Source organism: Suricata suricatta, chromosome 9 (assembly GCF_006229205.1).
Source record: "Suricata suricatta isolate VVHF042 chromosome 9, meerkat_22Aug2017_6uvM2_HiC, whole genome shotgun sequence".
Taxonomy (NCBI): Eukaryota; Metazoa; Chordata; class Mammalia; order Carnivora; family Herpestidae; genus Suricata; species Suricata suricatta.
Window position 1 is genome coordinate 39,275,744 of NC_043708.1, and position 18,818 is coordinate 39,294,561.

Below are 18,818 nucleotides of genomic sequence, written 5' to 3' on the forward strand. Positions count from 1 at the left end.
ATGTCATTTAACATTTTAATTTCATGTCTCACATTTCTACCAAATTCTACAAAGAGGGAAAAAATTAGCCTGCTTTTCATCATACTTCTCAAATTTACTGCAAAAGATACAGCTTTAAATATACACACACACTCGTTTTTTAAATTTTTATTTATTAAATTTTTTAAATGTTTATTTTTGAGACAGACAGCGTGTGAGTGGGGGAGGGGCAGAGAGAAGGAGACAATCTGAAGCAGGCTCCAGGCTCCAAGCTGTCAGCAGAGAGACCCATGTGGGGCTCGAACCCATGAACCGTGAGATCATGATCTGAGTGAAAGTTGGATGCTTAACCAACTAAGCCACCAGGCACCCCTATTTTTTAATTCTTTTAAGTGTATTTATTTTGAGAGAGGAGGAGAAGGAGAGGGCCAGGGAGAGGGAGAGAGAGAGCACACAAGCAGGGGAGGAGCAGAGAGAGAGAGAGAGGGGGGGGGGGAGGGAATGAATTCAAGAGCACAGAGCCAGATGTGAGGCTCAAACCCACGAACCGCAAGATCATGACCTGAGCCGAAGTCAAGAGTCGGATGCTGAACCGAATGAGCCACTCAGATGCCCCCATGCATTTATTATTTTTTTTAGAAGAGCCCAAAGCAGCAAGGAAGAAAAACAAGGAAAACTGCCTGCTCTTCAGTCTCTGAAAAGTGGTGTGAAGTCTGTGGTGAAAGTTTGGCAACTTTCCATTTTATTTTTAGTTTCTTCATTTGCATAAAGACTGCTTTCCATTAAAAGGCTGCCTTGGTTTCTGAGAGCCTGTGCACATGTGAAAATTACCACCAATGCCCTGACATTTATGTTCTACTTGCTCAGCCGTGTATCCTCATTAACTAAGAGCACTCCTACCTGTATGTAACAGAACTACCTTTTAAAAGTACTAGTGAAACTGCATTCCTTTCTTATACTCTTAATAACCCAGAAAATTGGGTTTCCTGGCAGTTAAAAATTGCATGCAGGAGTAATCCAAAGGAAATACAAAAAAAATACACACACACACACACACACACACACACACACACACACACACTCGCATATATTCAAAACTGTGTAACCTATTTCAATGATTTGGATAGGATTCAAACTTTACTTCAAATGCTGCTATTTAGGGGAAAGCAAACAGAAGGACCCTCTTCATGCAACGCCAGCTAACCACCTCAATGGCTAAAGCATAGTCCAAGTGACTTAAAAGACTAAAAACAATTCACCAGTAAGTACTCACTTTACTTTTGCTGCTTGAGGAATGTCCTGTAGTTCTTCATTTAGATTGAGGACCTTGGGGTATTTATTTTCCACAATGGTTATGAGATAGTGCAAAAGCGTAATGTTCCTACAATTCAAGAAGGAAAAAGTAGTAAATGTGGTTAATATCTGCATATGATTTGCATACCCAAGTGACTGAAGCTGCAAGAATGCTGTATTCCTGCATTCATTTCAAAATTTGGAGATTCCATTAAGGCAGGGATTCTCAAGAGAAGGGGGTAAGGGGGGAGCCTGCACGGGATTTACATAACTATATGACAAAAGGAAGCATATATCTTCTACAAGGGAAGGGGATAAGAATTACTACTTTGGCTCATAACAACCATCCTTCAAAATCTGCATGATGGAAGTGAATCGGAACCAGAGGGGACAGAGCTTCACAGCACATCGTCCCAAGGACAAAGGTGTGCCCCAAGGTTTGTGACAAGTGGGATGGGGTGAGCTGGGGTGGGGACTGAGGGATATTTAATTCACTGTAAAGGACAGCTATTTTTCTTTCTTTTTTTTTTTTAGGATAGCTATTTTTCAAGTCTCCAAGTACAGAGCAGCAACTAACTGATAAGAATTTATTGAGAATTCTCCTCTGCCTGACTTATTTCGCTTAGCATGACACCCTCAAGGTCCATCCACTTTGCTACAAATGGCCATATTTCTCATTTAAGCTTTTTCAATACTTTGATGACCACCCCCTCCCCCTCCCCAGGGCCATTTATTTTGCTAGCTTTTTTCCCCCTTCTGACTGGATTGTTTTGCTGTTGCAGTAGAGGACCTTCAGGAAGTTAGAGGACCTCCTGCGGCAGGGCTGGTCCTGGAAGTGGACCAGGGCTGTGCCATCATGGCTATGGCCTCTTTGCAGCCAAGAATCCATTTCCTCATTTGAGCAACACTTGAGTTCCTAACTATATAACCCAGCTCCCTCTTTGGTGGTGACAGCACTGAACCCTGACTGACCTGGGTTGAAAAAGTGGATGTCTGATAACACTGTCTGTTAGGCAAAGCTGTGGCAGTCTGGTCCCGTTGTCCCTGACTCCAATGCACATTACAGTCACTGGGCCACCCTGAGATTCATTTCACTCACTGAGGTGGGGCTGAGCATGGGTATTTTGCCAAACTCCTCAGTAATTCTAAGAGCCAAGATCGAGAACCACTAGTCTATTGAAAGTTACCATAATCAGGAGGACACAAACCTTTAAAATTCTTTAAAAATATGTCCATAATTTTTAGGTAATTTGTTAATTCACAGTGATGCTCCTTCCCAACAGTCCCATCTACCCCCAGCCACAGTGAAGCAAACTTGGCAAATCATTTCCTTTCCTACAACAATCAAATGCTTTCCACTTCTGGTTACCCTTGCATCTTCACAGAAGCCAATGCAATCCCATCCATCCAAGTCAAGTGGCCCCCATGTGAGAACAATTTCCCCTTATTTCTTTGCTCTCAAGAAACAATTAGAAAACAACAGCTCAGCAAAGTAAAGCAGTGGCTAATATTCTAGCCACGTCCTTTGCAGACACTGAGGTGTTATCCTTCCACTTTCATTCTGCTGCTCCCAGAAGCTGTCAGCCCATGTGCCTGCTACGTGACGGAGCAAAGTCGTAGCAACCGTCACAAGACAGAGGGGTGCCATTTCTCTTCACTGTTCACAGAGATGCTTTGTGATTCAGAGAACTGAAGTAACCATATATACTTTTTCAATGTAGAAAGACTTCAACCTAGCACTCACATTTGTGTGCTATCCAAATTAACACCTCATTCGGCTGAATATAACTTCTTGAAGAATGAAAACAACTCAACAGCCACACATTTTGATTTTTCGCTGGTATGACTGGAAACAAGCCTTTAATGCACAGCGAATGTACCCTTCATGTGGACTGTCCTACCCTTGTGCAGTTTGAGTAGATTCAACTGACATTCAATGAGTGACTGCTTATACACAAGGCACTGTGCTTAGGCACTATGGGTTTGGAGGACACTGGTGCTATTTCCAGGGACCAAATATTCACAGAAGAAGAGGGAGAAAGAACAGAAATATTTTTAAATTATTGTTTTGAAAAGGCTTGTGTATTAGATAAATTCTGTAGTAACTTCAATAAGCAGATAATCACATAGTAAGTGCCAAGTTATTAGTAACGGGTAGGCAGAGAGTATTAAGGGAGGGAGGCAGGGAGAGAGGGAGAGAGCGAGAAAGAGGGGGGAGGGAAGAGAGAGAAAGGATGGGAGGGAGAGAGAAAAGACCTGACAGGTAGTGAGGGTCTCCTTTCTCTTCAACTTATAAGCCCAGTTGAAGAGAACACCTTTCCTTAAAAAGGTGACTGCTCTTGAGCGCCTGGGTGGCTCAGTCAGTTAAGCATCTAATTCTTCAATTTGGCTCCTCCAGTCATGATCCCAAGAGTTGTGCGCTTTGCACTGAGCCTACTTACAATTCGCCCCCTCTATGCCCCTCATCACCCCAATGCTCACATGGACTCTCTAAAATTAAAAGGAAAAAAAAAGAAAGAAAGAAAAAGAAAAATGGTGACTGCTCCTCATATGCAGGTGAGCTGCTGCAATGACCTACTACAACCTCCAAAAAGGATCCATCTGTTGTTAGAGGTGAGCTGGGGACAACCGAACAGGTGTCAAACACCTGTGAGGCCAAATGCCTTGCTTGTGATCTCAGGCAGGCTAAATAAGCCACTTGACATGGCTTCAGTTTCTTTATCTGACAACAGGCAATGTAGCGTCTGGCCTGCGCACTTCATGCAATCAAATATGAAAGGCTCTGGAAGGATCAAGTGCTCACGTTAAAAATCAGGAGGTGATAGAACAGCTGCCCTTTGGGAATCTATCTCTGCATGATGCAAAATAATAAGGTTTAGCCCTACAACTCAAGACACTGCTTATTTCTTTTTTTAACATTTATTTGAGAGAAGTGTGAGTGGGGGAGGGGCAGGGAGGGGGAGAAAAAGAATCCCAACCAGGCTTCGTGTGGCCATCACAGAGCCTGAAGCAGGGCTCAAACTCAAGAACTGTGAGATTATGACCTGAGCCAAAACTGAGGGCCAGAGACTTAACTGTGACTGAGCCACCCAGGCGCCCCCCACACTGCTTATTTCTAAGGGATGGATTCAGGATTGCTATAATGCTGTGTGTCACTAACCTTCTGGAAAATATCGAGTAAAAAGCCTTACTAGTTAGGAATAATTAGGGTGAACAGCCTATTTTTAAAAAGAATTTGGTGCAGAGAAGTTTACTTTCGAAGCAATTGTGCAAGTTACTTGGAGTCAGTAAGAACCTTAGAGAAACAGCGGTCACGGGGAAACTGGTGTTATTATGTCTCCTGATCCCACCTGTTATGACACCGGAGCATTTTCACCTCTCAGTGTTTCTAACAAGAATCTGTTCACTTCAAGTGCACTTTCCAGGAAGCATTCTGAGGAGCCTTGGGAGCAGCAGCTTAATACCAACAGCCAAAATGCATTTATACCCCATCGTTTTTTATAGCCGCGAGCTTCAATGTATAAAGGAAGACAGACCCTAAAAGCCCAACAAGCTTCCCAACACCAGCTGTCAGTTTTCTTCCTTCCCCTGGAACACAGTTCTCTGTAGAGGGATCGGGACTCGGAGAGGTCATGGGGACACCCGCAGCATGAAGGTCACATTCTATTTCTTGACCTGGGCACTAGTTATACAGAGGTGTCCAATTTGGGAAATTTGTGACCAGTATTCTCTTTAGTGTATTACACTATAACAAAAAGTTTACCCAAGAAAACCCAAAAACTTGGACAGATGATATCCCTGGGGACTGAAAATGGAAGAAGGAAAATTGGCCCGATGGGAATTTAGGGATATTTAGGACTATGAGAGAAGAGAGAGGTCACTTCTCTCTTGGAGAAGGAAAGAGCATGAGTAAGAGACCAGCAAACCAGAGGCTGCAGGATCAGGGAGGCCCAGGAGGCCCAGAGGGGTCCTGACCTAGGCTCCTGGGGCCTCCACGTGTTGGAAGATACCATACTTACTTGTCAATACTAGATTTTGTGTCAGCAATCTTGTTTAGGCTAGAGATCTTGAATCCATACGCATTGCCTCTTTGGCCTTTATTCATGTAATTTCCAAATGCCAAAACCACTTCCAGCAACTGCTTCAGGGCGTTGCTCCTAAACACCTCTTCTGAGCCAGAACGAATTGCTTCAAAACAAAGCACACATGAACACAACTACTACCACCAGGACTTTCCAGTGACACCCACCCTAACTCTACATACCTGGGAACAGACAGAAAAGATGTAAGACTGCGTCACTACACTACCAGGGAGCATTTACAAAACACCTAACCTAGAAGCAAAGAGCAAGGGGACAGGGAGAGCCAGCGAACACTGTGCAAGACACCCACAGTCAGCTGCATGTCTATCCTTTCTTAGACCTTTTCTTGGCTGACTCATCGACTGTAAGCAGGGACACACAAAACGGTGATTACATCTCCCACATTCCTCTGCAAACACTTTCTTGCCTGGTATGAGTAAGATGGACAGGATAACTGATCAATTCTATTGACAGAAAAACTGGCCAAATGTGTTTCATGTTATAGCTTGCAGATGACCTCAGGGCTTGGGGCTTGAGCAGGGTCCCGAGTCCAGCCTACATTCTGTGGCGGTGTTCTTCAGATGCCCATTTTTCAAACACTTAAGCATTTAATAGCCTCAAATCTTCCCTTAGAACTATCTTGCAAGGCACCATTGCAATAAAGCTAGTTACACGTTTAATGCCAGTGGTGGTCAGATATAGTTCTCACCAACACCCAGGATGTTACAAGCCTGATTCTACAGGAGTTCAGGAGATGTGCTGTGAGCTCCAGAATGCAGACTGGGCCAGAGGGCCAAGTGTAGACATTAAGCAATTACTCACTGCTATTTCAACAGATTTGAAGAAAAAAAAATCATCCAAGGGATGCTGTTTACTATTCTCACTCGGGATGCAGTTGCAAACGGGCACTTAAGATGAACATCACTTTACCTTCTACTTTAGGTTTCACTTCAGCCACACGCTCTGCAAACTTCTTTTTGAAGTACAGCGACTGCAGTCGTTGCTGGTAATGACTGATTCTGTAAGAGCAAGCACAGACTAATGAACATCTCCTTAATACATCCATGTTTACTCAATGGACAGGAGGTGGAGGTACCTTAGAGTGCCCTCCCAACACTCACACATGCATGTGCATGCACACGCACACACATACATGCGTGCCTGCACAATTCCTCTCCTGGACAGGAAATGAGGTCACTTTGCCTGGAGAGCCCATTTCCCGTTGACCGACAGGCGGTATTTGGGCAATGGCATCAGGGTTCTTAGCACTAATCAGATCAGGCAACTGCTAAAAGAAAAGGAGCGTTGCCACCTTCCTTTCCTCAGAGTCCCAGCAGCTTTGTGAAGAGGGAAGAGATAAAAAGGAATGAGCTGGAAAGCCTCCCCCTTCTGCCGCATGTAAGGGGCTGTTTCCCATCTTTCTCCTATGCTTAACTTTCCACAAAGTTTGCCTTTGGCAAAGCTGTAGAGTAAAACTTGTCTCTGGCGTTCTCTCCGAATCTTCTCCCCACTCCTGTCCCCAAATCTTCCTCTTTCTTTACAGTTAGCTCCCTCTCTGCCCCTCTCAGGGCAACTGGTGACCAAAGATACCAGGGCGCAAAGTGGCTTGGTGATCACCAAATAGGTTGCTGCTGCTCAGAGGGCGAGGGTAGAGCATTCTTGCCAAGGTCTTCTGAAACCAAACCACTGCCTTACCTGCTCTCTAGTGGAAACTTCAATCCAGTAGCCCCTCCCCCAAAACAATACAATATAGTCAGGCAGACCTGGGTTTGCAGCCCAGGTTCTCCTCTTATTTATTAGGTGACCTCGGACAGATAACTAAACCCCTCTGTTAGATGGAAGACAATACCTCCCTACCTAACAGCCCTCCTGGCAGGGCAGATGGGAGGATCAAGGGGGATGATGCATGCACAGAGCTAGACAATTACAAAATGGTAGCTACTGCAGGTGATCATCTATTCACTGGCACACAGGGTTGCTGGGCCCACTTGTCTAAATCCCAAAACCATCCTTGTCCTACAGTAGGATATGAAATGACAAGTTGGGATGGCCAAATGACAAAAATAATTCTGGATGTGGTAGAACTGTAGACTGAGAGACATGTTCACCTGAGCTACACTCGTGGGCCTCTGGTATTCAGGGCACGAGGGCTGCCCTGGGGGTGACTGAGAGTCTCAGGACCACTGGTCCTTGTCTGATGCAGAATCAAATTTCCAGGCCTGGGATGGCAAGCAGACTCAGCTCACATGACAAACAAAATTATGAGGAAGTGGCTGCCTCTGGGCTCTCTGGAGAAGGGCTGAGAATGCTTGCGAAGGCTCCACGGGAAGAACGCCAGGATTGATTAGAGATGTCTGCACAGGTCAGGATTTGACATCCAGACCCTAGCTGTTCAGTAATGTGGGCTCTAGGCTGACATTGCTGAGTCTGCCTATTTTTTGAGATGCTGAGGTACAGAGAGGAGTGAGATACAATTCCAAGAAGTCAAAGTGGGAAGGAGAATGACACCGACTGGAACCAGGAAAAATTATGACCTGCTTAGGTTCAGAAACAGAGGGGGAATTGTGAAGAAGCCCTAAGCCTGGTTCACCCATGAGCAAGAACTCACAAAAACAAAACAAATTCCACACAACTCAGACTTCAGAAGATTTCGTGATTTCAAAAGGCTTCAAGCGAAGCCAGGTTATTGGCCCAAATAATTCAGCCAGGATTGAAAGTTTAACTTCCTTAGAAAGGAAAGGGGCATGTTGACATTTTATGCATTTCCGAACTCACCGGCTCATCTCAAAAAGGAACCTGTCAGCCTTGGCCATCCGATCCAGTTCATGCTTATGTTCCTCCAACAGGTCAATGTCACTTTTTTCGGGGACAAATTTCAAGAGCTAAAAAGCACACCGCAAATATCAGAACTGAGGTTTGTAATGAAATTATTACAGTAATTGTTCATTCTTTCAGTTCATTTGCCTTCACGATGAGACTGTAACTGTGGTTTCATTTAGAGGCACTACTTCCAGGTCGTTGTTAAGACATACCACAAGTGGTTACATCTTTACAGTTAGGTGGTCCAAAGGTACCGACTTCCAGGTCCCAGTTACAGCAAGTTCTGGGACAGAACGTCCAGCATGATGACTATAGCTAGCGCTGCTGTGTAATGTAAGGGAAGTTGTTAAGAAGGTCAATTCTAGGGGCGCCTGGGTGGCTCAGCTGGTTAAGCGTCTGGCCTCGGCTCAGGTCATAAATGATCTCACAGTTCGTGGGTTCGAGCCCCATGTCGGGCTCTGCGCTGACAGCTAGCTCAGAGCCTGGAGCCTGCTTCACATTCTGTGTTGCTCTCTCTCTCTGACCCTCCCCTGCTCGCACTGTCTCTCTCAAAAATAAATAAAAGACATTAAAAAACTAAAATTAAAAAGGTCAATTCTAAGCATTCTCATCACAAGGAAGAAATGTTTTTCTTTTTTTCCTTTTTACTGTACCTATGGGACATGAATGATGCTAAACGTATTATAATAATCACCTCACATTTGTAAGTCAAATTATTATGCTATACACTTTAAGTTTATACAGTGATGTATGTCAATATTTGAATTAACTATTGAAATATTTCAAAAAACTTTCCTTTTTTACTTAAAAGTAGTTAAATTGCTATAAGATTCATTTATGGCACCTTTCTGTTCTATACTGTCTCTCAAATCAGATTGTGGAAGCTCTTGACTATGATCTGCTTTGCATAGACCATCAGAGGAACTTCAAAGATTCAATATTCTCATAAAGTAGATGATAAAACTGAGGTCCAGAGAGATTAAACTGCTTACCCAGGATTACAAAGAAAGTTCATGTATTCAGCAGAAAGAAAACTTAGGTCTCTTGACTCCCAGCTCAATGCCTTTTTCTATTACATCATGCTAGAACGAGTAATTCTACGTGTATTTTCCATTCAATTTTGTTTATTTCTCTAGCTTATCTAATTCTATCTCATTTTCTGCTCCATGTAAAGATGGATGAGAAAAACAGTAGGATTTGAAGTTGCTGATTTCATTATTTTGGAGGAAGAAATGAGCATGAAATGTGGAAGAAATAACAATAATATTTAAAATAGAAAAAGTACTCTATGTCTCATTTCCTTTAAAGTTACAAGTATATGTATATATACCCACATCTCTGTCCATTGTGCTGTTCTCTGGATCAAATGCCCTTGGATATATACACATTAAAAAAAGAATTTTTTTAAATGTTTATTTTTAAGAGAGGCAGAGAAATAGAGTGTGAGGGGGGAGGGACAGACAGAGAGAGACAGAGAGAATCCAAAACAGGCTCCGGGCTCTGAGCTGTCAGCACAGAGCCTGACACGAGGCTCAAATTCACGAACCGTGAGATCCTGACCTGGGCCAAAGTCAGACACTCAATTGACTGAGCCACCCAGAAGCCCCCAATATATACATTTTTTAATGACAATACCCTCTGGACCCCAAGATCCCCCCATAACTTGAAGCTGGCATTTGGTGATTCATTTAGGTTTCCAAAGTTTGTCAGACTTAACTAAGTAAGGGACCTCAGAAAAGGCAGTCAGTCTGGATGTCAGCAGCAGAGAAAGAACTTGAAAAACAGGTGAATGGTGGTGTGTGGTCGTACATATATTCCAGGCAGAGTGCATATCACGTGCCAGGGTCTGGAGTGGGTGGCACAGCATCTATGCAAGTAGAAGAACAGCTGCAATGGCAGTGGCGGAGGGCAGTGGGGTTCAAGGGCAGGGCATTGGGACGTAACTTAAAATCTTAAGTAGGGGAATGAATTTGGATTGTTAAAAGACCACCATGCTCATAGAATGGAGAAAGAACTAGAAAGAATCAAAAGTATTAGGGGGTTGCGATTAGACTGTTGCTGTAGTAGTCCAGTGAGAGATGGCAGTGGCCTAGATTGGGCAGTGGGTAGATTCAAGGGCTCTTTAGGTGGAGGTTGAATAGAACTGTCCTGACTTGCTGATGCATGGATTATGGTAGAGGGTCAAAAGGATGAGGTCCAGACTTCTGGCTTAGGCAGCAATGTACACAGAGTGTAACAGGAAACCGAGGAAGAGAGGGCTGGAGGAGAGTGGGTGGGGAGAAAGTGAGTTTAGTGTTTGGAATACTGTGATTCCCAGTAGACAAGGTGGACAAATGGGTCTGACATCCTAATGACTATTTGAAAGTCAAAAATCTATTTGAAAGACAAAGCATGGCTATTGGTCATCACATCCATGGATGTGAGAGAGGTAACCAAGGGAACCATCAAGAGAAACAAAGCAGGGCTGGAGAGAAGCCAGCTTTTGAGGAATGAGGACAAGAGGAGGAACCTTCAGAGGAGACAATGAGATGCCAAAGAAAAACATTTCATCACGGAGCAAGTGGCCATTGGTGTCACAAACCACCAACAAATCAAGAAAGATACGGACTGCAAAGTGCCCCCTTGCTTTGGCAATAGGAGGTGGTGAGTCCTTAGTGAAAACAGCATTAGGGAGGTGAGGAAGAGTGAACAGGAGGTGAGTGTGGACAAGCTTTCAAGAACTTTGCTTCTATCAAAAAAGAAAGAGAATGGTAGCTACATAAGATGTAGTATTAAAAGATGCTTTGTGGAAGGCTGAGACGTGAGTGGGGCGAGTCAAGGGAGCAAGGTGTACAATCTAGGAGAAGGGCAGGGTCCTCTGACCTGGCTGGGTCCCTGAGCAGGAGGAAGGGCTGGGCCAGAGCAGAGGCCAGGGACACCTCTCTTTCCTAGGGGGGTGTAGCAGATGCGAATGCCAGTGCGTTCTTAGGTCTGGTGGCCTGATAGCTTCTAGGCGTTTGTGTTCCTGAGTTCAAATGGTGCCAGTGGACAGGAAAGGTATCTTCTTTGCTCTTCCTCCGTGCAGAAGGAAGGTAGTATGGCAAGGAGAAGGGAGAAGGAAGAGAAAGAAAAAGACCTGCCCTTTCCCCTTAGTTTGGATTTTTATCTACTCGGCAAGGAAACTCAGTTGTAGTGTCAGGGATTCCTCCTCCCCGTGACACACACACTGGTCGTGCAAAGCCCACAGCCTCTGTTCCCGATAACACAATCACTAGCTCTCTTTTGTACAGAACACTGTAAGAGGCACATGCTAAAGGTTTGGTCCTTCCCAAAGCAGAGTCGAGTGACAGGCTGTGTATGGATAGTTTTAAGAGAGGAATGGAGAGTTAGACAAACACCTGGGAATAAAGAGAAAGGCATGTATTCCAAGAAAGAGTTTATTAATCGCGTCTGGGTTCTGAGCTCAGCAGCTAAAAAAAAAAAAAAAAAAAACCGGAGAGGAAGGGATGAATGTGGTTCAAATGCAAATCATAATTAGGAGTAAAGAGACAGCTTCAGAGCTTGTCTGGGAGAAGTGCTGTGTGAAGGAAGAGGAAGAAGAGGAAGAACAGTAAAATAAGGAGGGGAAAACAGCATGGTGGACGACAGAGAGTAAGACACACAGAATTATCAGGGGAGACCAGGTCAAAAGTATCCCACTTGGCCAGATTCTGCTTCAGTAGATTGATTTTCTTACTTGTATTTATTTGAAGTACATTCTATTTGCACTGCAAGCCCTTTTGGCAAGATTCTGAAATCCCTTCCCTCAAGGAGGAATTTTGCTGGATGCAATTTCACAGTAAACAGATCTTGTGGAATTTTAAACATACGACCTTGTCAATAGGGGCCAAAGGACTAAGGACCGAAGCGGCTTTCTGCACAGGTCTTCCCTCTGTGTGATGCAGGCAACCAGCATGAGGGTCACCTGGGGGCCAGAGAGGGGCAGAGGGGGGCTGGGCTGCACTTCTGAGTGGAGACTCTTGCTAGGACTGCTGTGGAGACAGAGAGGGAAGAGTGTGCAGAGAAGCTGTCCAAGTGCTCTAAAAAATTAGGTGCCTCCTTAGTGCAGTAGGCAGCGTCAGTCTCGTAAAATGCTCTAAAAAATTAATCTCTGGTTTAGGAATCACTTTTAAACTTTTTGTACACAAAGTATCCCAACAGGCTTGGATATAGAGTTATTAAGTATCGATAACTAAGTCAACCCTCAAAAAGGACAGCATCGGGGGCGCCTGGGTGGCTAGTCAGTTGAGCGTCTGACTTTGGCCCAGGTCATGATCTCATGGTTCATGGGTTCGAGCTCTGCATCAAGCTCTGACCGCTCAGAGCCTAAGCCTGCTTCGGATTCTGTGTCTCCCTCTCTCTGGCCCCCCCCCCCCCACTCACACTCTGTCTCTCAAAAATAAATTAATGTAAAAAAGAAAATTAAAAAGGCGAGCATGAAAAGTTGTTCCACTGCTAAGAGCGAGGCCTTCCCCAGGACGATTCCAGGTGTAGGTTTCCGGTGGGCAGGTTCACTGAGGTGTGCTGACACCTGTTCCATCACTCCCTGCTCTGTGTCTGGGGCGTTTTAGGACACCAGGGAGAACACTACAGAAATGGTTCAAGCAGACAGGTACTCCACCTGGAGCAGCCATGCCACCCAGGACTGCCGTTAGTAACGCACAGTAGCCTTTCCCTCTGCTTCTGGGGGCCGAGCCTGCCTGCAGATGAGATGTGCAGCCCAGCCTGGCATCACCATGGCTGGCGTCCAGTTAACCTTCAGAGCACCAGGCACTAATGAACGTGAACTTCTTGATTCTTGACCCAAATCACTCAAAATAGGATTATATCCCAAGGAGTATGAGACAAGCAGACAGAAGAGTCTCAGAGCACGGAGGCTACCTCCACAGAGCACAGAAGTTAGGTCCAGACCAAGAAGCAGGTAATAATCCCAGAAGCACGCGCTCATTCAACAACATTGTCATTTGGGTGACAGCTGAACAAACCTGCTGTGAAACACGTAACAGGGCTGCAGTGGCTGCAGAGCATGTTATAGAAAGACGGCACGGAGAGCGCGAAGTCACCACATTCAGCTGGCCTGGCCATGGTCAATACTAAGGATTTTGATGCAGGTGACAGAGGTGGGGGTGTAACAGTAACTCCTGTGGTGTGGAAATAACGAGTCAAGGCCAAGACACAACCTGTATCAAGGATTCCGTGATAAATCAGTTTATAAAGCAGTCTGTGACCTCATAATTTTAGAGAAATTCTCCATGCTCCTGTCAAACAGACTTCCCTAAGCTAGTAGATTTGTATGGTCTCTGAAGGCATAATACCTTACTTGCAGCACGAGGGACAGAATCTGGCATTGTGGATCTCAGGCATTGGACAAACTCGTGATCCTCCTTCTCACCCACGATTCTGAGAAGCAGTGGGAGAATAAAATCCCCTAAGAGAGCCGCACTGAACGTTGATTCAGAGATGAGGAAACCGCCAACCAGATTTCCCCAGTATCTCACTCCCTGCTGAAAGCCAGTCGTCACTTATGCTCTGAAATATGTCTGGCAGCTCACCTGTTCTAACATGTCCTTGGGCAGATCTTCCTGCTCGTCCATTGTTAGAATTGCTCGTTTGATTTCATCATTGGACAATTTCAACCTGGAGAAAGAATATTTTATTTTGTTAGCAATATTGGCACCAGTATTAAAATTAAATGCAAGATCATTCATTTTGCTACTCCAGCTGCTGACTTTTAAGAACTGTTTCTCTCAAAACCTCTTAGTGAAAGCTTATTTCCTGACAATACTGCACCTAAAAATAGTATTCTGAAACTGCTTTAACATTCTTTCAGGACTTTGTAATGCTCTGCTGACACAGAGAACAAAGCTATTATGTTCTATTGTTTAGTTTCCTTAAGAAAGGGATTGGAGAATGAGAAATAGGGAAGACACCTAGACACAACTGCTCTCTTTAACATACAGTATCCATGAATTATAGATGAAAGAGGAAAACTGAATTCTTAAGTTGACTATTCACCAGGAGTGTTTAAAGTTTCCTTTCAGATTAAAAATGGATTTTAAAAAGGTTGGAATCTGTTAGTATAAAAAAGCTGAATAGTTAATACACGAAATAAAATGTGTAAGGCACTTCATGGCTCAGTTTTCACATACATTATTTCATCGGAGATTTAAAATAACTGTGATGGTCACTTTTTTTTTTTTTAAATGGAGGGAGAAACTGAGGCTAAGAATGGCTGATTTGCCCAAGGTCAAATATAAAGAAAGTGGCAGTATCTAACACAAACTTGAAACTCCTTATTCCTAATCGCAAATTCCTTTTACAAATATGCTTATCTAGTTAATATCTTATAGGGAAAAATTTAAGCAAAACCACGAATATGTTTTCAAACATATAAACCACAGATAAATTTTCATAAATTTATATGATTAACTAATTTAAGGACTTATGTCTTGATTATGTCAGGACAACAAAGTGTTGACTCTACAGAAAGTCATGAAGTTAAAATGTACTTGTGAAAATGTGGTTTTATTAGGCACAACCAATAGTCTAAACTGGGGGGGGGGGGAATCTTAATCAGATTATTAGCTAGAAGAATAGAGTCATTCTTTTGTTCTATTTGTAAGCATTAGATCCAGACTCACTTAAAAATACCTTACTTCCTTATTAAGCTACCGCTAACATGGCATATTAACATTTGGCTTGTTCCTCCAGTCTGTGATCTTCAAGAAAAATCACATTTTGGCCTGGAGCTAAAGACATAAACACACAAATACAGAGCAAGAAGTACAGTCTTCACAGGGAATATTTGAAGGCAGGGGCTTTGGTATCAGACAGCACCTCAGTCCTGTGTGACACACCCTGGCCAGTGTAACCTTGGGTCAAGTTTTCCTTAAGCCTAAGTTTTCTCAGGGCACCTGGGTGACTCGGTTAAGTGTCCTACTGGTGATTTCAGCTCAGGTCATGATCTCAGTTTGTAGGTTTGAGGCCCACATTGGGCTCTGCACTGACAGTGTACAGCCTGCTTGGGATTCTCTCCCTTTCCCTCTCTCTGCCCCTCCTCTTCTCTCTCTCTCTTTCTCTCTCTCAAAATAAATAAATAATTAAATAACTTAAAAAAAAAAAAGCCTTAGTTTTCTCATCTATGGAATGAAATAATGTATGTAAAGCACTTAGCGCTCTGCCTGGCCATAAAGCTCATAAACTGTATGTCTCACCCTCCAACAGACTTTTCCACATGGGGGACAAAAAAGCAGCAGTACTTCTGTAACCTAAACATTCACATGCAGCTATGCGATCATCACACAGCGCGTAGAAGGGTTATTACGGTCTCTTCCCCAAGCACTCCCATAGCCATTACTTCACCAGTGTCCTCTCTGTACACGACTCCCATTGGGCCCAGAGGTGTTAAACAAGAATGTAAGATGGGGTTCTTATTTTAACAGACTGAGCCACCCAGGCATCTCCATGGGGTTCTTATTTTAAAGGTGGTTAGAACGGTTGGAAGAATCAAATGATTAGTGAAACACTCAGGACACATGGGTGTGAAAGCACACACAGCTACGGATGTTCTCACAGATAAACGATGGGGCAGGATGAGTGCGGGGGTGCCCACAAAGGCCACAGAAGGAGGAGAGAACCCTGGGGTGGAGCTGGACAACACACACCCCACCTTGGACAACTGTGGCTTGTCCTTTTCTCTAGATTTTGACATGATCTCATTAAAACCACCTCTTCTGCTAACAACATTGTTGTTTCATGTGCCAATAAGTAGGAAAAGGAAGGAACAAATTTGTACATCCTACTGTACTAGTACCATTCTCTTTTTAATTTTTGAGAGCGAGAGCGGGGGAGGGGCAGGGAAAGGGGGACAGAGGGTCCTCTGCTGGTTGCGCCTGATGCAGGGCTTGAACTCGCAAACCACGAGATAATGACTTGAGCTAAAGTCAGAAGCTCCAACGGACTGAGCCACTTAGGTGCCCCAGTAGTACCATTCTTTTATCTCATGTTTTGAAATCTATATATAGCATGTAGCCAGCATGAGAAAATTGCCCATGTTCTAAAATGAGACCCATTCTATCACCTACCCTGAGGTAGGGTGCCATCAAAATTCCCTGGATGCAGGCAGACTCCTTGAGATTGTTTTAGTCATCCTTGGGACAATCATTGCCCCACAAACATTTCCATCATGATGGAAAACCCCCAAACTTAACTGGAACAATTGAGCTAAGTTGGCATGGGTAAAACATATGATAGAGTGAAAACTATCATGCTGGCGTCACTGTACAGGCTCTGGGGAGCCCTCAGTCCCAGGACACTACAGGCTCTTGAGTTAGTTAAGAGCAAACACCACAGTCCAGCCACGCAAGGCCAAGGAAGAGGAACGCTGAGGAAGGTTGAAACTGCCACTAATGAAAACCAACTGGCCGCGGAAACATCTATAGGCATCATGAGAAAAGCTCCACTTATAACAAAAAAATAAATTAGTTCTGTGTCCTTTTCACACTGAGCTGAAGAAACTACTTTATGGTGTGGTTCTGCTGAGTCCTTCTGTTTTACATTTAAAAGAAAAGGAGTTGAAAAATCAGAGCGAGAACAATACTTGAAGTATCAGATTTGCATTTCATTAGCTCCCCATATGGAGTGCAGAACTCCTTGCTTTTGAAATTGTATATATTTATGCTTCTCAACCCCCAGAGGCTGTCTGGACTAAACACTAGCTCTAATTCATAACAATTTTGGTTTCTCTTTCTGTGTCCCACAAAGAGACTTGAGACTTTAATGGATAGTACTTAAGAAAATCTACCTGTCAACACACTGCCTTGCACGTGGCCTGTTGGAGGAGACAAAGAAGTGTGCCCTTGGGGAAAGAGAAGGGTCCTCCGCCCTCCGGGATGGTTCTATAGGTTGCCTGGGTTCTTAGTATCATCTGTCATCCACAGAATGAGTCGCTAATCTCTGTAATTTAAGGACCCTACTGAGTCTAATGCTTTAATTGCTTTTAAAGCTTGGCAGTGTTCTGGTGTGCTGGAGGGGGGCAATGTCTGAGACATCCATTTCAACTTTCTTTACAAGGCAGGAAACAAATCGGCCATTTTAAAACAGTATTGAAGTCTACCTTGCTCCGCGCAAGTATTTCAAAAATTTGCCAGGAGAATTGGAACATCCAGGCTTAATGAAAATAAGTTAGGGATGGATGGCTAGATCAGCCTTAGCTCTGCTTCGGTGGATTTCAGCCAAATCCCCCTACTTTTAAAGTAGCTTTTTGGGCTTTACTACACCCCGGCTGCCATGTTAAGTGAGCATCTGGAAAAAAAGAACGGTCAAACACTTCATAAACGTGTATTTTAGGTGGGTTCATTTTGCAATATAAACCAGCTTCCAAGTTTCTTTATTTCGGAAGGGAGAAGTCTGTTTCGGGGAATAAAGCAGGGCGAGTTTTAAATTGCCACATGTCGCGCATATATATATATATACACAACACACACACACACCCAGTAAGTTGTTGCTCACTCTGCCCAGGGCCTGAAGTCAGAGTTCTTAGTTTAAGGAATATCATGTCCACTCTACCACTCTCTTCTCAAGTCTGGGAAAGGCAGGGTCCCTCATGGCCTGGAGCTTCTGCTTCAGACTCACACCTTCCAGGCAGCCTCTCCCCGGGAACTACAAGCGACCCTGGCCACCGAGGCTGTGAGCTCCGTGTGAAGGGCCCGCACCTCCCTTCTCTGCTCGGGCTCGTGGGACGGGTCCCCGACCAAATGACCCACTAATCTCTGCAGTGTGGGAGTAAGGAAGAGCATTTAAGGATAACCAAGCACTGCACACATATGTGCTTATAGAATACCCTCCATGGAATATGTCACAGGCTTATACTGTGGGGGAGTCTGGGGAGAGGACTGTGTTGCTGCGGATTAAATTTCTCCTCAGCAAGGTAAGAAACAGGAGAGGGTCACCAGTCTTGAGGAATGAAATAAGCAGAAAAGAAGAAAGTAAGTGTGGAAAGGCAGGAAATCTTGACATCAACTTGGAAACATTCCTGTTCATTGTCCACGTGCACAAAGCCATCCCCAAGTCCCGCTGAGGGTTGTGTCTCTCTCAATTCTTTCATGGGGTCTCACCTGGACATAAGGGAGGACCTCCTATCTAAGGGATGCTGTCGCCTCTAGGTCTCCACCCTTTCCCAACCTGTCCTGCAAAACCTTGATGGCAAACTTCAAACCTTATTAAAACAAAGTGTTCTCCTCAACAATGTGCACCAATTCTCGATCCCATGGACACGAGCAACTACTCCACGCAGGCTCCCTGCTGCTGCTTCACACGTGCCAGGTCTAACTCTCTCGCACTGCGAGAGCCCACTGCAAGGCCACTGCCTTCAGGATCTCCACTTTATAGATGAGGAGGATGTGGCTTGAGCCTGGGCTGACTGGTGCCCCTAATGGAGGCACCCGGCATGGATCACAGGCTCTCTCACCCAGTCCCATTCATTACGACTGATGACTGCTACAATTGCAGGACTTTCTGTATTAGCTGTTGACCCCCCATGCCCCGACCCCTACCCCGGTGCCTTTGCTTCTGCTGCACACCTCCTTGGAACTGCCGTCTGTCCCTCTGCTGTGTAATTGCTATCAC

The 18,818-nt window shown here is 44.4% G+C and overlaps 1 protein-coding gene across 2 annotated transcripts in view; it reads right to left on the bottom strand.

Moving 5' to 3' along the window:
- Positions 1–18,818, bottom strand: part of DAAM1 (dishevelled associated activator of morphogenesis 1) — a 175,782-nt gene that overhangs the window by 10,472 nt on the left and 146,492 nt on the right. For both annotated transcript variants that reach the window (XM_029951671.1, XM_029951669.1), the window contains 5 exons: positions 13,745–13,829; positions 8,130–8,236; positions 6,285–6,373; positions 5,292–5,460; positions 1,253–1,360 (listed from right to left, as the gene is read on the bottom strand). In XM_029951671.1, the coding sequence (XP_029807531.1) occupies positions 1,253–1,360; positions 5,292–5,460; positions 6,285–6,373; positions 8,130–8,236; positions 13,745–13,829 (558 nt within the window). The remainder of the gene's footprint in view (positions 1–1,252; positions 1,361–5,291; positions 5,461–6,284; positions 6,374–8,129; positions 8,237–13,744; positions 13,830–18,818) is intronic.